Source organism: Podarcis raffonei, chromosome 1, assembly GCF_027172205.1.
Source record: "Podarcis raffonei isolate rPodRaf1 chromosome 1, rPodRaf1.pri, whole genome shotgun sequence".
NCBI classification, from domain to species: domain Eukaryota; kingdom Metazoa; phylum Chordata; class Lepidosauria; order Squamata; family Lacertidae; genus Podarcis; species Podarcis raffonei.
Window position 1 is genome coordinate 93,140,603 of NC_070602.1, and position 23,980 is coordinate 93,164,582.

The 23,980-nt window shown below is 43.2% G+C and overlaps 2 protein-coding genes across 3 annotated transcripts in view; one reads left to right on the plus strand and one right to left on the minus strand.

Annotated features, from left to right (window-relative positions):
* Positions 1–10,612, minus strand: part of OSBPL11 (oxysterol binding protein like 11) — a 46,863-nt gene extending 36,251 nt beyond the window's left edge. The window contains exon 1 of the mRNA XM_053404512.1: positions 9,757–10,612. Within this exon, the coding sequence (XP_053260487.1) occupies positions 9,757–9,953 (197 nt within the window). The 5' untranslated portion in view covers positions 9,954–10,612. The remainder of the gene's footprint in view (positions 1–9,756) is intronic.
* Positions 1–23,980, plus strand: part of LOC128421595 (glycerol-3-phosphate dehydrogenase 1-like protein) — a 34,586-nt gene that overhangs the window by 3,443 nt on the left and 7,163 nt on the right. Inside the window, exons 2-4 of one of the 2 annotated variants that reach the window (XM_053404543.1) lie at positions 5,009–5,065; positions 15,728–15,803; positions 17,434–17,646. In XM_053404543.1, coding sequence (XP_053260518.1) covers positions 17,606–17,646 — 41 coding nt within the window. In that variant the 5' untranslated portion in view covers positions 5,009–5,065; positions 15,728–15,803; positions 17,434–17,605. The remainder of the gene's footprint in view (positions 1–5,008; positions 5,066–15,727; positions 15,804–17,433; positions 17,647–23,980) is intronic. The other variant, XM_053404553.1, reaches the window with a different exon arrangement.

Sequence of the window (23,980 nt, forward strand, 5' to 3'; positions counted from 1 at the left end):
CATCCTTTGATATTTGGTAGATACCAAATGCTTAGAACTTAACCATTTCTTTGTGCAATCTCCTGGCACTCCCATTTTACTCGCCAAAGAAGATGCCTACAATTTAGGGATTTTTTAATCAAGAGTTTGAAATGGCTTAATTTGGTGTGTACAGCATCTAGCTTTCATACCCAAGTAACCTGTGAAGTACAGGCTTAGGGAAGATAATCTAACCTGATATGTGATGAAATGTCAGAACAGAGAGAGTATTATAGCATTTGTGGCTATATAACAACACTGTTAAGACTCAGCATCAGGAATGAAGAACCCTTTCTTTAATCTGGGAGTCATATTGATAATTTAAAAAGCAGCCAGCAATCTTACACATGTCCTGTCATCCTTCCCTTTCCCATTGCTCATGGACACACAGAACTGTAGTACATTATCCCTGGGATAGCTCAGTCGGTACAGCATGAGACATCTTAGGGTCATTGATTTGAGCCCCATGCTGGGCAGAAGACTGCAGGGGGTTGGACTAGATGACCCTTGTGGTCCCTTCCAACTCAAAAATTCTATGATTCTATTATTCTACTTAGAGGGCTATCTTCTCCCATCTAATCTAATAAATGAATGAATGAATAAGTTTATTACGGTCATAGACCAGAAGAAAAAGAACCAACATAAAGACAACAGTAGTTTACGAGGGAATGATGGTGTCAATTAAAAGTTGTAAAATTATACATAAAAACAATGCACATATGCACACACACCCACACACACGCACATATATACTCATATATGCACTACCATATATGTGTAGACTTAAAAAAAAAAAAAAAGGGGGGGGGGGCTTGTCCAAGAGTCAGATCTTTTACTTTTTTACAACTAATGCCCTCCGCTTGATCGCGGCCGCAGAAAACTTGGCCACTTTCAGTGTTACTTCTGGGTTTTTATCTCCTAGTAGGATTTTCAGCCGCTGGGATTCAGATCGACCTGGAAATTTCTGGACGATAGGAGAGATAAACAGTGACCTGATATCCCCGTAAAGGTCGCAGTGTAACAACACATGTGAGGCCGTTTCCACCTCCTTCAGACCACATGGGCAAACTCGTTCGGCATAGGGTGTGCCCTCGTATCTGCCCTTTAGTAAGGCAGATGGCAGTACATCAAATCTGGTAAGGGTAAACGCCCGCCTATATTTTGCGATTTGTAGATCCAGCAAATATGGGGTTAAATTAAACCCTTTTTCATAATCTTGGATAGCTGGATATTTATCTATCTTGCTCATATGGTCCTGAAGCTCTACATCTCCTATTCGCTGGCTCACCATCATTTTAGCCTTTTCAAAACCTGCGGCTATAAGTTCTTGTGGGGAAAGCCCCAGGCCCTTCAATTTTTCATAAAGCGACAATCTCCATTTAGACTGGAACGGGTCTAATAAAGTCAATGGAGCCACTCCCACTGGGAAAAATATGAGTTTTAGCCAGAAGTGAATCTTCAGGATCCATATCCTGGCATTAATAGGGAGTTGACCTACCTCCAGCCTAATGGCAGTGTTGGAGACACAGGTAGGTAACCCTAGTAGGGAGCGGTAAAATTTAGTTTGTACAGATTCCAGGGACTTGAGTTTTTGACAATTAAATATCTGGGTGCCATACATCAGTTGTGGAAGTATTTTTGCAACAAAGACCTGGGAGGCGGCAGGAACATATTGACCTCCTTTTCTGTAAAAGAATCTTATGATAGCTCTAAAAGATCTTTGCGCATTGACAATGGAATTCTTAATCTGATGGCACCAAGATCCCTTCTCATCAAAAATTATTCCAAGATATCTAAAAGATGTTACTTGCTCAATAGGTTGGTTATTAATTTTCCATTTATGTCGGAGTTTTCTCTTGGGGAACACCATAATTTTTGATTTAGTATAATTTATTATTAGGTGTTCAGCTTCGCAATACTCTGTAAGAGCTCGTAGAAGTTTTCTTAGACCCACACAAGAGAAGGAAATAAGTGCCGCATCATCTGCGTACAAAAGGACTGGTATTGGTATATTGTTTAGGTTTGGGGAATGAGTACTTGCTTCCTCCATCTTTCCGACTAAGGAGTTTATATAAAAGTTGAATAGAATGGGGGCAAGAACACAGCCTTGCTTGACTCCATGGAAACTTTGGATTTCCTTTGATAGGTTCCCATAACGATCACATCTAACACGGATCCGAGTATTTTCATGTAGTCTACGGATAAGAAGCAAAAGACGTCTATCGATGTTTGTGGCATTTAATTTTTCCCAAAGTCTATGCCGGGGTATCGAATCGAAAGCTGATTTGAAATCTATGAAGGCTACATAGAGAGAGCCTCCTTTCTTTGAGGTGTATTTCTCCACTAGATGTTGCAATACCAGTCCTTGGTCTAGAGTTGATCTATGTGCCCTGAAACCAGCCTGGGCTTCCTTTAGGATGTGCTCCTGTTCCAGCCAGTCCGCAAACTTTTCACGTAAGTGAGTTGCATAAAGTTTGCTAATGATGCTTAAGAGACTGATTGGTCTGTAATTGGCTGGATCAAGTTTACAGCCTTTCTTGAATATGGGAACGATGATTGCCAATCCCCAGTCCTCTGGTATTATTGCTGTTTGATCTATGCTGGTGAAAAGGGTGGCAAGGACTGGGGCCCACCAGTCAATATTGGCTTTGAGAAGCTCAGGAGAAATATTATCTGCTCCCGGGGCTTTTCTATGTTTGAGTGCCTGAATAAGCCTCCTAATCTCCGCAACCGACACCGGAGGCCACTCATCACCTGCCGCACACTGTATTAGTGGCTGTGTCAAAGGCAGAGCTGAATATAAAGATTGGAAAAATGCCTCCCAAGTCCCTGCAGGTATAGTAAACTCCACTTCTGAGGAAGTAGATCGCACTCCATTTGCTACCAGTCTCCAGAAGGTGGCCGAATCTCTCTCTCTGGATGCATCTAATAAATAATCCGAACCTGCCTAAAAATACAAAAGGCACAAGAAGACTGCGTGCACAGTTAAATTAAACAGGTTGAACTATCTCTATCATGAGAAAACTGGAATGTTCTAAACATTAATAAATTACAGAATATTTGTCCAAGTTGCCTGAAATTTGGCATGGAGTATCTACACACTGAGTACCATATGACCAGATTTCAGACGGATCCATTACAAAGATGGTTGAAATATACAAGTTTCCCTTCTTAATAATTGTGCTCCCTCATAATATCTGTTTTTTCCTTGTCTCTTCAAAGGAATTCTAAATTTAAGAAAATTGCAGGGGTCCTTCCTTCTTTTGTCAAAATGCATTGTGCCTTTATGAGTATATTACTTTTTAAATTACTACTTTAAATCCATCAGTTAAGGGTCAATCATCTTGAAAGACACAGTAAGTCCCTGATTCGAGTCTTTAGGGTGGAGCCTTTTCCCTAAGCAAAGATGGCTGCCGCCAGAATAAGGGAGAAGCTGTTAAATGGCATGTAGATTACATAGCTGTAATGGCTAGACTAAAGCAAGACCACTTTCCATTTTCAATTGCCTTTTTTTCATTGTCTCCCAGGGCAGAAGTAAGACTTGTGTGGGAAAGAGTGGGAATTGATGCCTCTCTTTACTATTAGTTTTCAGCTTTTTTGGGGGGGGGTAGCAGGGGGTGGGCATCCAGTTGCCAAATCATACCTATACTAAAATCCTGAATTTTTCCATTAATTTTTATGAGCTCTTCTCACTTCCATCCTAGAGGACTTAAAAAATGGCCACTGTAATGTAAACCTAGAAACTTTCTATATAACCTATGAGATTCTTTTTCATATCTTTGCAGCGTATCGGGGGAGTGGTACATATATGTGTATTTGTTGCAACTATGTACAGTGGGGTTAAGTGAGCTTTGTTTATCATTTCAAAAGAAAATGGGGAAGAAATAAAAAACAGATTTTCATTTTGTTTTCTCCTCATGTGCTCTCACGCCTGCAGAAGCTTTAGTACATTAGAAAAGTCTCTATCCTTTTATTTCTGGCTGTCAATGTGCCTAAACTAAGACAGGCAGGCATGGGCATGCAAGCCAGTAACTTTTGTAAACTTGTTTGCAACGCTGCCAAACAGCACATCATATCACATACAAATCCAATGTAGATGTAATTCATTAAGGGCTCTACAATGGATATGTCATAGAAGCACAGACAGCAATTATGGCTTATCTCATACCTATAAGGTTCGCTTGCACCTTTCAGTAGCAAGCATTTCAGTCTAGCCAAATCTGAAAAGAAAAAGACATCCAGATCTGAGAGATCTATCTTTGCCTGTTACTTTTTTAATTTGATCCATTTTTAAAATATAATACAGCCCTCGAGTGCATGAATACCTGCATCATCCTTGATTCCCAACCATGCTGGCTGCAGCCAATGGGAATGGATTCCAACAAGAACTGGAGTGCAACATATTCCCTATCCACGCCTTGCACTGAAATGGCAGTTGGTATTCAAGGCATTTCCCTTACCTATCCAAATATCCCATAAATTGAACCTGGGATCCTCCATGTGGAAAGCATAGTATAAGGGTGGGGAAGCCTCAGGTAGCCCTCCATGCCTCTTTGTCCAGCCTTGACACACTCCCTGTGGCCCATGTCCCCATAGGGCCATGCTCCACACCTTCCTTAAGCGCACTTGTCTCTCTATAATGTGCCCTTTAACCCTGACAATGTCTCCTGCTTGTAATGCATGCAGAGCTGTGAAGCTGTAGGTATGCAAAAAGTTCTGATTTTTGCATGATTGGAATGCAACCTACTGTACAAAGGTAAGATTTACAACCATTGCTCCACCACGTTTTGCTTCTGGCCCTGTGCACCACCGACCTTCAGGTTGAAAACAGTTCCTCCATCTCTAGCATATGCCCTACAGCTGAACTATAGGTCTCTAAGCAAAGCTTCTGGTGCCTGGTGCCTTCAGTATGTGTGTTACATTTCTTGAAAAAGGACTGGATGAGCATATTAAGAGGTAGCATGTTAATGTGTTACGCTTTGCTTTTCAGTCACAAGCTACATCATTTCCTTAAGAACCTTTGCAGTTGAAAGATCTCTTTGTCAAGGTCAGTACAGCTAGTTTTCAACATATGATCATGCAAGTCCAAATAAGACGATTTAGATTATTATTATTTTTAAAATTGAAATTACCATTAAAGCAGCCCTATTCAAGTATCATGCATATCTGGAAACAGAACACATTAGTGGGGAGACAAGCATATTAGCTTCATCCTTATCTGAAGCGGGGAAACTCCTATATGCTTCTAAACCCCAGTTGCAGGGAAACACAAGCAGGAAGAGTGCTGATGCACCCATGTCCTGTTTGCAGGCTTGCCACAGACACCTGGCTGACCACTGAAAGAACAGGATACTGGGCTAGATGAGTCTTTGGCCTAATGATGCAAGGATTTTCTTGTGTTCTGTGCTCACTGACTATCACATGCAATGTAGAACCTTGGGAAATGTGGGGAGCCTATGAGAGGAGAAGCACGTGGGTGGCAGTGGGTAGAACTAGCAACACATCCCTAAAATCCCTGCTTATGTGTTATAGATCTAGGTTTTAATAACACCTGAGCAGGGTGTACCTAGCTCCACACCCAAATTCTCATAGTCCATTGTAAAGGCTGTGGGCTGTGCACAACCAATGGCTTTTTAAAGAGCTGGATATGGTATTGTAGAGCTATCATTGCCACACTCTGCCCCTCTCTTTCACCCATCATGATTTTACAGCTTTCTGTAACATTTCAAGGAGATACATGGCAAAAGCTGTAACTAGCCCTCCGCAGCGTAGCTACCACAACTGCAACAGATATCTGCATTTTTTAGCGTGACAATAGATGCCCATGAAAAATATCCCCTTTCCCTATCCCACCATACCTGGAGAAACTTTGGAAGCATTGTAATGTATTGTCTAAAAACAAATTTCTTGTTTAAGTAACCAAGGATATGTGCATATCCACAATGGCACACATTTGGTTCAGGTATGGGGAACCTGACTTAAATACCGTATTGGCCAGCATATAAGCCACTCCCGAATATAAGCTGCACCTTTAAAATTCGGGGGGGGGGGGGAGGAAAAAAAAGACAATACCCGAATATAAGCCACTCCCTTAAAATTCCGCAGGCACTCACACCCATTCCGTTTTACCGTATGTCTGTTTCAACAGTGATATCGTAAAAGCCCATTTTTGTAAGGTCACAAACTTAAGACGCACCCTAACTTTTCACGGTCGGAATTTGAGGGGAAAGGGAGGCTTATATTCAGGCCAATACGGTATGACTGTCGAAGCCTCCCTATCTGGCCAGGCAACACACCCTCCTTAGCCATACCCCCAGCCCTGATTCGCACCCTTCTGAAGTGTCTTTGCATGGACGAATGTGTCCTTGAACTCTGATAATGCTTCTTGCTTACCTGGGTGGAGGACAGAAGGTGTGTGCATGCGAACACACTAGCCTACTGTACAAATGTAACATCCATATTTATTGCTCTGCCCACTTTTCCCTCTGGCCCCACTCATGATTAGTCTGGGGCCCCAGGAAGGGAATGTGGCTCTCAGGCTGAAAACGTTTCCCACCCTAGTGCAGTTAGTTTTAAAATGTATCTGTGATTATAAATGCAGAACATGACATCACGTACCTGCTCCTAGATTAAGAGTGTGATACTCCTATGGGACTGAACAGCAAGGAGCCCTCATTCCTGCCTATCATCAAGAGAGCAAAATACATCTCTCTCTCTCTACATTATTGGCTCCATGGCGTATTTGATGCAATCAAACAACAACAAACACGTAGTTGTGTTACAGACCCAGTTTAGGATGGATTTGAGTGCTATACAAATGAAATACATAGTGAATTAACCACTTCCCAGCCCTAATTAAATTAGCTCTACACCACTCTCTCTCTCTCCCCCCCACTATTCTAACATCTAAAATAAATTTAAAAATCCAGAGGTTACAAAGAAACCAAAGTTCTGCAGTCAAGAAGGTACAGCAAGTAAGGAAATGTGTCTAGTTTAGCATAACTTTATAAAGTTTTTGAAGCTTTAGTGCTGCAGTGTGTGGGCTGCAGTGTATAAAGTCATGATTAAGAAACATTACTTGCTATGTGATCTATCTGCACGGCTTATTTCCTATTGTGTAACTACTATTCCCTCATGCATTGTATCCTTCTGGGATGTTCCAAGTCAAAACTGGACAGTGAAAGAAAATTTCTGACTAGCATTATTTGTCCGAAAAAGGCAAACGTTATCTTCAAAGCTGGTATAAAAGTTACCCTTCAAAGAAAGCTGATTTCCAAAACATTATAAACTAGCAGAATTGGAGCAACCTGGACTCCCAGATGAGGCCCACGATAATGAAAAGTTGTAGCTTACAGATAGGACCAAGCCTGAATCCAAGAGTAGACTCTTTAAGTAGGCTGATTTTACATAGTTCATGATTTACCATGAACTTGGGAGATTTCTCCTGCTTTGCTTCCTCCCTCTGTAAGTGTGGGAGCAACAAAACACAATCCATGGCTTAGTATTATGTCTAAAGTGGGAGATCATAGTTTGGTTTGCTCAAACTTAACAGAACTGCTCAGTCTCAGGTTCATGTATCTACCATTTTTACTCTTCTCCTCTAATACAACCATGAGAAGTTGGGAAGCAGTGCTTCTATTTTAAACTAATTGCAGTTTGTAATTTTGTCCAAACTGTGGTTAGTTTAAACCAGCGCTCCAGATTTTGTTGAACTCAAATCAGCTCAAGTTGTGGTTTCTGATACTGACTTGTTGGAACAAACCATAGTTAAAACTGCAGTCTCTGCTTTGGATGAAACACAGTTGGTTTAAAATGAAAGTGGATGCTTCCAATTTCCTCCTTACAGCTTCATGTTCTATTGAGGAGGAGAGGGGAGGAGGAAGCAGGTTTGTGTATGAAATTCTAAACTATCTTCTGTCTGAACCAGGTGAATGCCAAGAACTAAGTCATTGGTTTCATTTTGTCATGTATGAAATCATTTACCATGTTCAAAGAAAATTCTAATAGCTTCAAGGAGTAACGTGCTGGCAGCTTAGGAGGAGAAAGTGTAATGTAACATTAGAAGTGAAAATTTGAAGTGACATGCTGTAGGGGAATTGAAGTTGGTGCTTAGCAATGTCCTGACATTCAAAAGAGCAACAACATTCCCTAAACATACTTTCTCACAATTGCTTTAAAAAGGAAACACAATGACAATGTATTTAAGGAGCATCAAAGTAGATACATTTAGTGAATTCATTGGGGTTTATTTTCTAGTACGAATGGATATAATTACACAATTGATGTATAGAACGCCTGCAATTCACAAATCAATCTTATGGGAAACTGCCTTATACCAAGTCTATTGAGCTCAGCATTGTTGACTAGACCAGATATTAACTGACTGTAAATATTAAAAATCAACTGAATGTGAAATAATGAAATGCCTGTATTGGGATGATGTGTATTCATTTTTGTTTCCTTACATCAAGGAACAGGTCATATATTAATATCTAGAAAGAAACAAAATAGCTATTTTGCACAAATCTCAGTGTCATTTCACACACTGGGAGAAATTAAATGTTACGCTTTCCTGATTGTTCCATCAGTGGAAGCATTTCTACATTTATCTACTATATATTTTGGAAAGTTGCCTGCATTTGGACACCTCTTAAGATATCATAACCAAATTTTGCATAACCATTTCTGAGATCAAGCAGCAGGTTTTCATCTATGTTTGGATATAACTGGATGCCATTTTGAATCAGAATGGGAGACTGAATCTTTCAAAACCGTACTGATTTTAATCACTTATTTCAAAATTGTACTGATTTTGGGGGGCTTCTTAGAATTCCCAAGCAACACTGGGTACAAAGCTGCTATTTTTAGGTATGCAGGCGACTCTCAACTAACTCTGGGGTTATGTTCCGGGAATAGCGCCTAAAATCAAAATCATATACAGTGGTACCTCGGGTTAAGTACTTAATTCGTTCTGGAGGTCTGTTCTTAACTGTTCTTAACCTGAAGCACCACTTTAGCTAACGGGGCCTCCTGCTGCCACTGCACCGCACTGCCGGAGCACAATTTCTGTTCTCACCATGAAGAAAAGTTCTTAACCCGAGGTACTATTTCTGGGTTAGTGGAGTCTGTAACCTGAAGCTTATGTAACCCAAGGTACCACTGTATAGTCAAACACACTGGCAGTTCAACCCGCCATTGAACCCAAAGTTTTTAATCTCAGATGCCCGCTCCCTTTCCATTTTTTTTTTAACTGGGAAATGAGTGAAACTGAATGCACACTAGTTAAAAGCATGTACATAATTTGTGAGTTACCTGTATACCCAAATATGTAAGCAGCTCTTGCCAAGGGACAATTTATACATTTGTCAAAACACTAAATGCTTTCAAGTACAACCCAAAGGAGTGCAATGGTAAACAGGCAGAAGAACGCAGTTCCACCACATGTGTCCACTGAGTATTCCGGCATATTTAGAAATGTACATTCCGGCCCATCACATTTTACTGTGTTATCATTCCAAAGCCCTCCAGAATACAAAATAAAACACTTGCAACTTTAGAGTTAGGCCTCTGTGGTGAAAAGTTCAGTTGCACCAGAAACTTTAACAGACACACATGGGATGGTTTTAGGTGTATGCTTCTCATTTCTCAATAGTCCCCCCTCCCCCCTAAAGAAAGAACCAACACCCACTTAAGATACCAACAAATCAGTGCCCATTAGGCTTCAGCAGAGATACTCACCTATACTGCCAGCTTTTGGTAGTGCTTCCTCCTCTGCTACTGCTGATCCCACCGCTGCTGATGCCACTACTACTGCTGCTCTTGCATGTGCAGTTCTGGGCAGGGATCAAAATCTCCAGCTTGCCTTCGCTTTCAGACACTTTCATAGCTGTCGGTGGCGCTGCCGGAGCCGTAGACACAGGCTCCCCACTTTGCATGGTGGGCCTGTCGGGCCCCTGCCCACCCAAGGGTGGGAGAGTGCAAAAAGTCAAGTCAACAAGCGCTGGAGGAAAACTTTTTTTCTCAAGGCTGTCAAGTATCCTTAGAAAAAAACGAGGGGTCACTCCGGAGTGGAACTTTTGTGAATGGGGCCAAATGTGGGCCAGAGATGGAGCAAGTCTATGGAAATAAGCTCGAACGGCAGCTTTGAAGGGGGGAAAGGGAGAATAAGAAGGGGGAAAGAGCCAGGTATGGGGGAAAGGCCAGGGATCCAACAGAAGAGTTTCCTGAACAGCCAGAGAATGAATCGGGAGCAGGGCAGCCAGCTGCGTTGGCAACGTGGAGGGGGTCCAGGCACTCGCTCCCAAGGCGTGTGTAAACCGGGGGAGCAGCTCCGCGCACCTCAGTATCCCATGGGAGGGCAGAAGTGGGGTGGTGGGGAGGCAGCAGGAAATTCCTCAATTGTTCAGAGAGGCGGGATGCTGGCGCCGAAAGGAAGGCGGCCGCCTGGGGTTTGTACCTCCTTCCCCCAGAGGCTGCCTGCCTGCCTGGGGCTGGTCTCTCACCATGAACCGCAAACACCCCTCCTGCAACCCTCTCCCTCACTCGGCCAGGCTCCGTCTTCCAGGGCTGGTGGCGGCGGCGGCTCGCAGCCCACACGAACCGAGGGAAGCAGCAGCAGTGGCGGAGCCGCTCCCACCCCTTCCGGGTCAGGCTTAGCCGCTCCCCGCCGCCTTCGTCCCTGTTTCTCCGCCCCGTGAAGGCCGAGGGCGGGCGTGAGCGCTGGCGGCGCCATCTTTGTTAAGGGAAACGGGGGAGGGATGCCCTGACAGGAAGGAGGAGTTGGCAATAATAACAATAATTAATAAATAATAACGAACAATGATAATAATACCTGCCTAAAACACCAGAAGGCAAGCATAAAGGGCCTTTAAATCAAACACTGTTTGTTTGTTTTTTGTGCTATTATTTCTGTGGAAGAAACCGAACTTGGAGCGAAGGTGTGACTCAGCTGCACGCCAACGCGCCCTCTGAGCCCACTTCTGAGTGTAAGGAGATCTATTTTCACAGAGCCTCTTATATTTTCGTTCTCGTCTGCTCCGCATTGTTCACGAGGTTCTTTGCAGCCCCAGCAGCTCCAGTCTGCTGCAGCAAAATTAAAAAAAGGGCTTGTGACCACTTTTTAGCCCGAACCAGACCAAACCCCTTGAAATTAATGGGCATGGCTAACTTAAGTTCATTCATTTAAACAGCGTGCTCTAACTTAGCTGGCTGCAACCCAATGGATCTTGTGGCATCTAAAAAGGCTAGCCAATTGTGACTTATAAGACTTTTTGGACCAGAACATGCTTGATTGAAGCTAAACTTATATTTTAAAAAGCCAAATTATTCTGTTCTTTTCAGCTAAAGTCAATTTAAATATGAAAGACAAGTGTAGAAGAGCCTATTGATATTTTCTAGGCCCATAGAGTTGGTGGAAGTTGTCTAAGCCATCTGGAAGGTACCACCAGTGTCTACACTCTTGTTGTTTAGTTGTTTAGTCGTGTCTGGCTCTTTGTGACCCCATGGACCAGAGCACGCCAGGCACTCCTGTCTTCCATTGCCTCCCGCAGTTTGGTCAAACTCATGCTGGTAGCTTTGAGAACACCGTCCAACCATCTCGTCCTCTGTTGTCCCCTTCTCCTTGTGCCCTCCATCTTTCCCAACACCAGGGTCTTTTCCAGGGAGTCTTCTCTTCTCATGAGGTGGCCAAAGTATTGGAGCCTCAGCTTCAGGATCTGTCCTTCCAGTGAGCATTCAGGGCTGATTTCCTTAAGAATGGAGAGGTTTGATCTTCTTGCAGAACATGGGACTCTCAATAGTTTCCTCCAGCACCATAATTCAAAAGCATCAATTATTTGGCAATCAGCCTTCTTTATGGTCCAGCTCTCACTTCCATACATCACTACTGGGGAAACCATAGCTTTAACTATACGGACCTTCGTCTACACTCTTATATTGCCCTAAAAGTTCAACCATTCCTATATGCTACTCAATAAGACAAAGCCATGGATCTTGCTGCCTTGGGATGCTACCTATGCTGCAAAAACACAGTGGACAGTCACAGATGGAGAAGTATTCATCATTCATCCCTGTGTGACACTGCATGGCTTTTCATTACGCACAATGCCTGCTATCCTTGATGAAATAGGTTGTTCCCTATGAGATCTAAAACAACTGAGACTGCAATACTAAACATACTCCCTAGAGAGTAGGCCTGTTTATAGACAATGGAGCTTACTTCCTAGTAAAATGCACACGGTTGTGCTGTTAGTCTCTGTGATGTCCTAGTATAGGAGTGGGGAACCTGTAGGCATTCAGGCATTATTGCATTTCAGTTTCCTATCAGCCCCAGTCCGGGTTGTCAATAATAAGGGATTCTGGGAGCTGAATGCATCTGTATCCAACACCTGGAAGGTCACAGTTTCCCTACCCTGCATCTAGTGATTTTCCTCCTATAAAATATGCATACTTTTGGCTTGCAATACACTAGAAATAAAGGCTCTTTCACAAGGCAGCAATTGAAGAGTCCTGGCTGGATACCGATAGTTTCCATTGTGAGCATGACAGCTGCTTTCCATATGATGGTTGTTAACATTCTTTGCCTTTCAGGTTTCAAATATATATTTCAAATATTATATATGTGCAATATATAATATTGATGTACATAATATAATATAATATAATATAATATAATATAATATAATATAATATACAGCATACTAGATTGGCTAACAGATTCTAATAGACAAGGCATTAGAAAACCTTGAACTTTTAATATAAAAAGTGAAATAACTATCTGTAATTATATGTTCACGTAAGGGCTTCTTGATTACAAAAATTAAGTTATTTCTTTGCATATGCATAGTATGTGTCTTCCCTAACAGGCTACTTTCAAATCTTCCAGCAATAGGTGCAGTCTGTTCTTTAATAGTTCCCCAGCATTAATATTTAGGCAAACACAATAAAATAAAATGAATCAAGTCTTACACCTGAAACACACTAAAACCAAAAGAGAAACATAGATTTATTTTATTTAGCTGCTGTTTCCCTCTAGTGACCAAACTAAATACTACATGTGAAAGAAGAGAAGCCAGTACAATGTCTAACACCTGTTTTTTAATGGTGATGATGAAAGTTCTTTCTTATCTTAAGTTTTACCAAACCATGATACACAAAATTCACATAATTCTCACAGTAAGAGATAGGTGAACCACCACACCTCTACCATATGATGTGACAGGTTACATGTTTCAAGCGAAGGATGTGGCTGGGTTACAAAGTATTGATTTACATGACACTTGATACTAGTTGGTTAACACAGTTTATGCCCTGAAATGCTGCAGCCAAAGGGCTTGTTCAGCTGTTGGGAGTCCCATTAAAGGGTTTTCATTAGTGCTCCTGCCTTCTATTCACATAGGAAACATAAAAAGAGGGTTACCTCTTTCCAGCACAGCTGGGCACTCAAACTTTGTCAGAGAATTATGTTTTTAATATCTTCTACCACACACAAGATGAATAAGGTCAGGCCATCTTGGATGACATGTGATGCCAGTCTTATAATAGGTTCAGTCAACTTTGCCCTATCGTCATTCAGGGAGTGCATTCAGTTGCATGCACCCCCTCCCCTTATTATTCATTCACAACACTTTATAATCCAGGGAAACATAAAAATACATTGAAAATACTGACCTTAACTGAATGGTTAGTGGCCACAAATATTCAGCTCCCTCCATGGCTCCTGGTGTTCTACAGTACATAGTAATATCTACTAGATGGATTCTGATTTTCTTGATCACTGGAAAACCAAGCGTATATGCTGGTCCTGATTATGTACAGGTCATACTTGCAATCTTTCTCTTTAAAATGTATGTTAGTAATTTGTATCAGGTAATCAATTCAGGTTTATTCCGAATGGGTTCGCTGAAGCTTTAAACAAACAGCAGACAGCTGGGTGCCTCAAACAAACCACATGTAGCTTTGAAAGTGCAGGTAGCAAACTTAACACACCCACAAAAGTCAACAGCTCACATGCCTAATGTGAACAAAAGCAACCTGTTTGTGCTTCAAGGAGCCTAAAATATGTTCCCCTGACAACCATCAAGCTATCTGAGGGGTGAAATCACATATTTATTAATGCAGCTCAACCATGCATGACTTTTGCCTCAAAGGGATAGGGGAAGGGAATGGCCCAGTTTCGGCTAGAGGCATGCTGTCAGAAGGAGCAGAATAAATAAATCATTATACTGGGGTTGGGGTGCTAACTATCTGTTCAGAACAAAGCCAATTTAAAGTACCTAAGGAACACAGAAAGTTGCCCTAAGTAAAACCATCAGTTTGCTTATTTCAGTCTTGTCCATGCTGGCTGGCTCTCCAGAGTGCCACACAGCAGTCTCTCTCAGGGCACCTACCTGGGGGCACCAAAGACTGAACCTGGGACCCTTTGTACACAAAATATGTGCTCAATCACTGAGCTTCAGCTCTTCCCCAAACTCTGACCCATATATCATCATTTCTCTTCTGTTCTTTGTTGCTGACCAGACTGCATCCCTGTTCTCCCTTTTCCTACAGCTTCCCTCAATCCTGCTTCCCTGGTTTCTACCGCTAAAAGAGTTTGAAGGATTTGCATTATTAACCTTATCATGCTGTTTCAGCCTTTGGATTAGTGGATCTCTGGGTATTTATCAGAAATACTTGAGACTGAGGGAAAACTTGGAGATGAATTGGGATCAGTTCCGCTGAACTTAAATCTGTGCAATCAGTTCACGGCACCAGTGACCCACTTCAGACTTTATGAGGCTGGCCTTCATGTGGTGACAAGGAAGCTATGCGCTTCTGGCATGGCCATGTTCAATGTAGCATTTGCTCCTGTAAAAGAACACTAAGGAGGGAGGTCATACTCCCATCTGATGCTAAGCACCTTTAGTCCTGCTCTTCAACATATTTAGAAAGTACTTCTATATCCATTGTGTTGCTTGAGGTCACCTGTATACTTTGAGTAGGGTTAGCTTAGCAAGCATGTATGTACAACCAGTTAGAGAGGCTACAAGAGAAAGAAAGAAAGAAAATCTTGTTTCATCAACCACATCATTTTCTTCAGCTTTGTTACTCAATTCCCTCTTGTATTTGTATCTTAACACAATTATATTAATAGCTGCATCAAATGTGCTGAGTTAATTTTGCTTTCTCAGTCATGGAACTTTACTTCCTAAAAGCTACATTACCATTACTTCTACTGGGTTTTTTTGTGCATCAGTTCCTATGGCAACATGGCAATCTCTGCATCTGCACATGCCACCCACTCTTGCTTAAATTGTGTTTCCCTTGGCTTAATTGTGGTCCTGATGCTCCAGTTTTATGGATTAGCTCATGACTGTGGAGGAAGAACAATCTTTGCCTGGCAAAAAGGAAAAAGCTGTGTTTCCCTGGAGCTAGGGATCTGTGAAGCAGGACTGGTAGTTCTGGATCAGGGCTGGGCTGGGGTCTAGATCTGATAAAACAACATACATTGCCCACCTACCCACCCCAAACTAGGATTCTTTATGCCACATGAGACACTGTTGGCATTGTAAATCCTAGCAGCAGCCTGGCTTGAGTTAATATATGGCTTGTCTGTGCACCATATATTTAAAGCACATTTAAAGCAGATGTTCAATGGTGCTTGCTCATAGGTGAATGGGATCAGTTTTCTGCTTCTCCAGTGTGACCTATTCTTTCTGTTTTGAAATAATAGACCCTGAACTAACAGACCCAGAGATTACTTTATGGCATCTATACTCCAGCCTTAGTCAAGAAGGCTCTCAGAGCAGGTACAGGCACTGTGCACTCTGTATATCATCACCACATCCACTCATTAGCACCACATCCACTCATTCTTCATTAATCAATGAATCAAAGTTCAGTAGCCATAAAACAGATGTTTGTTTTGTGGCCCAGATAGTGATTAGGGAATATGCTAATATTGAAGATATTGGTCTTAAAATTTATATTTCCTTTAATCATAAAATCTGACAGTTTTCTCAGAATGTTTAAGTTGAATTCAAATTTAAAAACCTATTCATTCATATTTAATACATGTGGGTCCTTCCGGACATTGTTTGCTCAGAAATGGTACAAGAACACAGCCCAAAAAAGAAAAATGTTCAGCATTAGCCTGTTAGGAGTGGTAATGCTGAAACAGCACTGGATTTAGGCCAGGGTGAGTGGTTCCCCCCTACAGGCCCTGAGCCGAGGGGGTGCAAAATTGAGAAGACCCATTTGGGGATGCCAAATTTTGGTCTTGCACAGAGCGCCATATTATAAAAGATTAGCAAAGCCTGCCCCTGGGCTGAAAGGAGCCAACACACTCTGTTGTTGTTGTTGTTTAGTCGTTTAGTTGTGTCCGACTCTTCATGACCCCATGGACCAGAGCATGCCAGGCACTCCTGTCTTCCACTGCCTCCCGCAGTTTGGTCAAACTCATGCTGGTAGCTTTGAGAACACTGTCCAACCATCTCATCCTCTGTTGTCCCCTTCTCCTTGTGCTCTCCATCTTTCCCAACATCAGGGTCTTTTCTAGGGAGTCTTCTCATGAGGTGGCCAAAGTATTGGAGCCTCAGTTTCAGGATCTGTCCTTCCAGTGAGCACTCAGGGCTGGTTTCCTTAAGAATGGAGAGGTTTGATCTTCTTCTAGTCCATGGGACTCTCAAGAGTCTCCTCCAGCACCATAATTCAAAAGCATCAATTCTTCGGCGATCAGCCTTCTTTATGGTCCAGCTCTCACTTCTGTACATAACTACTGGGAAAACCATAGCTTTAATGATACGGACCTTTGTTGGCAAGGCGATGTCTCTGCTTTTTAAGATGCTGTCTAGGTTTGCCATTGCTTTCCTCCCAAGAAGCAGGCGTCTTTTAATTTCGTCTTTTAATTTCAACACACTCTAGTTTTGCCCTTTTCCCTGTTGAGTGCCATGAAGGCAACACTGAGGAAGAAGAGGGAGCTATTAGCTGGTGCCAGAACCTGGACTGGTTATAAGAAAGAAGACAGGTAGGTGGGGAGGGGGTCTGGCAGAAGCTGTGGAAGGTGGTCCATTAGGGCAAATGGGGCACCAAGCTCAGCCTGCCCCACAGCAGCTGCCAGCCTTTTTTCTTCCAATCAACCAGTCCTGGGGGTGACACTGGCTGTCAGTTTCCTCCTCCTTAGTCTCAGTGTTATCCTTGTTGAGCTCACCCGGGAGGAGGATAATAGGTTGGTTTCTGCCTGACCTTGGCTCTGGCTCCCCCTACCGTTGGCCTCCCTGCCTTCTGTCCAACCAGCACCAGCCACCACTGGGCGGCCTGAGGTTGGTGGGGCCGGGCTCGTTTGCCCCAATGGCTCACCCAGCAGGAAGACAGCTATTTCTCCCTTCCAACGCGGCCCGCTTTGCTCCCTGACCCCGATCTTCTCTGACTGGTCTTTAGGGGCTGACCTCCTTCCACCGCGGGCTGGATCCCGGCAGACAAGGCGGCGCATGCAGGCCGGGGTGTGTCAAGCGTCTTTCCCAGCCTCCGGGATACTTAAAGCGGACGAGCGCCGAACTTGACGCCGCCGGGCGCGAAGGGACCCAGAGACGACTTGGGGAGCCCAGCCACCATGTCTGCGCTCAAAGTCTGCATTATCGGTTCCGGGAACTGGTGAGTACGACTCGGACGCAGCCGAGGGGGAATCGCAGCAGGGCAGAGGGCGAAGAGCCCCCTACCCACCCACCCAAGAGCTGGGTGCATGTGCGCCCTTGCAACAAAAGCCGAGGGTGGCCGACGGGCTATCCAGAGAGGGGGCGAGGGAGCGCGGAGAGAGACAGCCATCCCTCTCCGGACCTTTCCTCTCTCGCTCTGCCTTCATATCCAGGTCCATATCTGTCCTAACTTGGACACCTGCGCAAAAATGCCAGGTTCCCCCGCCCCCGCTTCACCTTAGAAAATGTAATCGCCTTTGGATTGCCCCGATCGTTCCCCACGAGAGTCCAGAGGAAACCAGCAGACGAGGTTGCTTAGGCTGCAATCCCATCCCATTTAGCTGGGAGTAAGCCCCACTGAATCCAATAGGGCTTCCTGCTGAGCAGACATGCTGGTGCTGAGGGCGCATCTGTTATGTTCTATGCGGCTGCATTTGCTCCCCTGAAATGTCAGTACCTTATAAAAACAGGAATGAGGAGCCTCTGGCGCTCGCGTGGTTGTTGGACGGTCCATCAGTCCCAGGCTGCAGGGCCGATGTTCAGGGGTGCTGGGAACTGTAGTTCCGCAGCAACGGGAGGCTACCGGCTGGCCACCTCTGCTATATATTAAGGGACAAGCGCAGAGCAGCTCTGTAATCCAAGCAGAAACGCTGTAGACCGACAAGACTACAGTCTGTCCGCTGTAGACAGTCGGACAGACTAGAAATCCCTGACCGACACAGACCTGTACCAGTTTACTCGGGAAAAATGCCCCCCAGGCTTCCCTAAGACATGTTTTGGACTACAGCCTTCCAGAGCTTTGCGAGAGGAAATCGTTTGCTGTTTTGCAGCGTTTCCACCTCCAGTCTGAACCATGCTTCATGTGTTTCTATAGCACCTGCCGATCAGACTAGAACATTGGCCACAAAGGGAATATATCCAGTGACAGGCTGAGTTCCCCTGGGAGAAAAAGTGCTAGAGGAAACGGGCATGAAAGTGTCGTACATTTTATACCCCCCCTCCTTGAAATCAGTTTGGGATTAATTTCCCAAATTTGTTTTAGATGTGGTATTATTCCTGTGCTTTCATAATAGCAGCCCTACATTGAAAGCCAGCATGGGTACTATTTCATAATGTGTACTTGCAGAGCAAGATGATGGTTGTGCATCAGAAAGGGAAGGTTTTTGTTTATTCTTCTCAAGCTTTTTCTTTCCATAGTAGCTTCCTGTAGGTCTAAGTGAAAGTCATTAGGACCAACCAGCACAGTTAATAGGACCAAAATAAAAAATTTACTAACACTGACCAAGAAGGACACTTTGGATTTTTAAAATTTATTTCCTAGACCAGCAGAGAAACCTGCATTTTTTGTAGTCATGTCTTCGCATTGTGGAATAATTTGATACCATCTATGAAATGGAATGTTAGTTTATTTGCAGGAGTTACTGGTCTCTCAAGAGAGAGAAATATTGCACACACCCTGACCGACAGGCCGAGACTTAATTATAGTCATACCTATTTCTCCCTGTCTTCCCCACCCTTGTCCTTTTCATGTATGTTCTCAGATTACTATGCTCAGATTTACATAAAGATTTATGCTTACCTTTCCATTCTTTCAAAGAACAGGGCATTCAGAGACAGGTCTTTGTTATCTTAACATCCAGTTTGGGCACTCTCCTAGAAATCCACACCAATGAAAGGGGCTTTGTTCTTATTCCACAATAACAACACTAAATAAATAAATAGAACCTGCAACTGCACAAATTTCATTATGGCTGTACACCTCGGTGACCTTTTCTGGTGAGCTATAGAACTCCTTGACCTTAGAGATGCATACTCCATAATGTAAACCCTGGGCAAGTTTCAGAATTTATGTTAAGCAAGGTGGAGGTTGAGCTTGAAAAAACCAGGGAGGATTTGTGTATTCTTAACTTTTATCTCTTCATAGCATACTCGAATGATGTCTCAGTTGGTAGTTTGGTGCAAATTCACCATTGTTTGTATGAAGAAAGAAAGAAAAGACTGATCATGTGAGATGGGACACAACAGCCAGGGGCAGCACAAGATTCCTGTCCGGATAGTTAGGTAGAGTTTATACCTCTTTCAGGAGTGAAAAGGGAGTGGGTGGAGATGAAAGGAAGCAAAGCAGTAACAGATCACACAGAGTGTAGCATGGATGAACCATACCAACTCCACATTCAAGGTACAAGCTGTTGGATACTTTCACAGGAAAAGCTGACACCTTAAATCTGCACCTTAAGTCCACCTACGAAGGCAAGCCCTGCAGAAAGGTAGGCAGGTTCCCTAAGCCTCAACCCACAATGCACCAGAAATGTACCATGACAGATAAAATATGGATGTTCTGCTCCTTGTGCCTTGCCTGCTACTTGCAATTTTTCCACTCCCAGTTCCTTTGTTATATTGGAAGCTCTAGCTGCATGGAGATTGACAGTAGCAGATCCTACACTTCAGGGGTGGCACCTAGAAGCGCTGGAGATATGGAAAATGATGGTGGCTGTTACAACTACTTTGTTGCTGGGCCAAGGGTGTACTGGGTAGCTGGAGCTGTGCTGTGCTCTTGGAACTCCACCCATGTAGCCTCTCTAGTGCCCAGAGCATCTCCACTAGTCCCTTGGTAAGCTTTGAAAGGCTGAAGGCAGCACTGGGGTGGGGGCACCAGAGGGTCATTGTTAGGTTTGATGGAGCCCTGGGCAAGGTGACCCCGGCAAGCTCCCTCAAACATGGCACCAATCCTGGTAAAGGCCTCTTATTTGCACCCAAACACAAAATGAGCCACAATTAAAGCTGCCCCCGGACACAACAGCATAGCATGGGTAGCTTAAAATACCAACTTTTTGGTGATATCCTGGCTACAGAGGAACTACCTTCAGAAAAGATGTCTGGCTCCCCTACAAGAAATAAGAATTGTGCCTTTCATGTACGCATGCAGAATGGTTGTGCCTAACAGAGGTTAGGCGTTTGGTCTTGCAACCCACCCCACATCTCACCAGCACCCCAAAATGCTGATGCAGCTCTCATGTGATAGGCTACAAGTCAGAGTCCTTCAGAGGTGGGGGGAAAATTTGAGCTCTTTTGTTTGTGAGTTGAGTCAGAAACACTAACCTCCAAGCTTATCTATAACATTTGCAGTCAGGGTTGCATTCCTTTAAGCTACCAAAATAGATGTGAAAGTTCAATGGTCAGCAATACTGTACTTTCAAAAGCATCTAAACAACCCCTTGCATACTAAACATTGGCTTCTCAGTTGTTTTTGTTTTTTGTTTTTTATAAATGTTTATTAAGGTTTTACAAAGCATACACCACATATAACAAAATAAAAACAAAAACAACAGACAAAAAATACACACTTAACAAGAAAAAGAAGAAAAAGAAAAGAAAATTCCACTTTTAGGTTTCAAAATTCCATATCCCTCTTTCCTGACCTCCTCACATCTCCCTTTTTTGTATTCCTCTTTATTCCGTCAAATTCAGCAAATTCTAACCCTTTTTCCAACCTTGTTTATATTTGTACCGGTATGTTTCCACTTATTATGTCTCTAATTTCCCTTATCTTAATCCTTTACTCCACCTTATATACTTTGACATAATATTATTCTAGTCATACCCCCTCCTTTTTAAAATTCTTCTTTTCATAGCTCTTTTAACCATATCCCAAATGCCATGTTACCTTCACATCCCACATCATTTTAACATTCAAACATTTTACAATATCTTTGTAGATAATTCTTGAACTTTTTCCAATCCTCTTCCATCAATTCTTCTCCCTGGTCACGGATTCTGCCAGTCATTTCTGCCATCTCCATGTAGTCAATCACTTGCATCTGCCACTCTTCCACGGTGGGTAGATCTTGTGTCTTCCAATACTTAGCGAGAAGTATACTTGCTGCTGTTGTTGCATACATAAAAAATGTTCTATCTTTCTTTGGCACCAATTGGCCGACTATGCCCAAAAGGAAGGCCTCTGGTTTCTTAGGAAAGGTAAATTTAAATACCTTCTTCAGTTCATTATATATCATTTCCCAGTAAGCCTTAACCCTTGGGCACGTCCACCAAAGATGAAAGAATGTTCCCTCAGCTTCTTTACATTTCCAGCACTTGTTGTCAGGCAGGTGATAAATTTTTGCAAGCTTAACTGGGGTGATGTACCACCTGTAAATCATTTTCATCTCAGTTGTTGTTTTTGGAGATTTCATAGTCAGACCTTGAAATCTTTATTTTCCATAATGGTTTCTGATTTGCTGCTGGTTTGGTTTTATTGTTATTATTAGCTGTTTATTTATTAGCTGTTAAATTGACAAACAAAATCAACATTTTGGAAATGTGGTCATCAAACTGATGTCAGGCATGACATATGCGAACCTGATTCTCGGACAGCTCAATACCACACCTTCCTGTGTCAGATTAGTTGGCCTGAACTCTGGAACAACCAATGTTCTTGTTTGATACCCACAATCACAAATGTGGACTTGAATCCCCCACCTTATGCAAATGTTTACTTTTCTTTCATCAGTGTGACTAACTAACCCATGTGCAAAAGTTTTGCTTGAAGAGTCTTAAGGAGTAGTTTGTCTGCTCATCTCTGGTGACCTGTGGGTTAGGAGCTCTTCTAGATTGTTGTATATAACTTGTGAACCTGAATTCAATAGTCCAGATTTAATAGGTATCACAAGCTATCTTGTGGAGTCATTAGGAGAATATAAATATATTAATAAAGAAACATACAAGCTGTCAAAAGCTTTTTGCCTTCTGATGAAGGCAGCTGCTAGGACATGGCTCAGTGAGGCAGAGAGATCTAATGCTGATATAGCAGCCTTCTCTTAGTCGAGATGACCTTTGGCTTAGATATGCTTGACACAGACATATGCAAAAAGGTATTGCCAGCATTTTAAAGATTTATTTAAGTTCTAACTTCAGAGAGGTGAGTTTTATGTGTGAAGTCTGTGGTAGCTCAACACACTCAGACCACCTGAAAACCCAACTTTATTTGTACTACTAATCTGAAAAGCTTTTCAACTGGTCTCTCGGCTGTAGTTCTATGTTACTTACATTTCTGTGGAGCAGCTAGAGATACAATTTTGCTGACAGAATTTTGGGACTCCCGGGTTCTGTTTTACTTTCACTTGTTCAGTCACAACACATGGCGCTCAGATATAGCTCTCCTGACGAAGTTGTGTTTGCTTGAATGACCTTGAATACCATTAATCTAGCTTAGAAAAACACAGTGTAACTTCACTGGATCTGCAATGGTGACACTCTGATGCTGCCCCAAGGAAGCCATTGAGGGAACAGCAGTGGCGGCAAGTCTCACAGGGGGTGCTCCAGCGGCGGGAGCCTCCCAGGCTGGCACCCCATGGCAGGCGGCATTTGCATCCCTGGTGGGCAGATTTTCGCGATTGGCACGATCGTCATCATGAAAATCTGCCCGCCAATCGTGTAATACCGCCCGCTGGGGATGCGAGCGCCGCCTGCCGAGCGGAGCAAACACCACCCGCTGGGGGGAGGGGGGCAGGCTGATCACAGGGCATATTTGTGCGATCAGCAGGCAGATTTTCACAATAGTGATTGTGCCAATTGCGAAAATCCGCCCACTGGGGGTGCGAACGCTGCCACACCGATCCGCCCGGGGGAGTTTACCACCCCCCTAGGCATGACACCTGGGGCAAACCGCACCCCCCGCACCCCCCTTGCTACACCTCTGGGGGACAGAAGTCCTGGTCTCCTTTCTATTTGTATGGAACAAGGAGAAAAACACTAGGAATTATTGTTATAGAGATTAGGCAAGATGGTGTGATAATTCAAGTAAGGTTCGTGTACTCTTTTGTGTACAAAAGTATGTTCCCTGACATTTCTCCCCATTTTTATTTTCATTATTTGTTAAGTTTAATATTGCCCTTCATCTGTAGATCTCATGGTGGTTCACAACCATTTCCAATATAAAAAACACAAAATACAGACTAAAAATAAGAACAAAAACAAGCCAGAAATCCCACATCACATTTAAAAGGGCATTGGATATCAATCAGCCCGAGGCCTGGTTGAAGAGGAACACTTTCACCTGGTGCCTAAAGGTATATAATGAAGGTGCCAGGTGAACCTCCCTGGGGAGAATATTCCACAAACAGGGAACTGTTGCAGAAAAGGCCCGTTCTCATGTTGCCACCCTCTGGACCTTTCATGGAGGAGGCACATGAAGAAAGGGCCTCAGATTATGTTCTCAGGGTTGAGATAGGCTCATATTGAGAGAGGTGGTCCTTGGGGGTATTGTGGTCCTGAGCCATAAGGTTTTATTGGTCAAA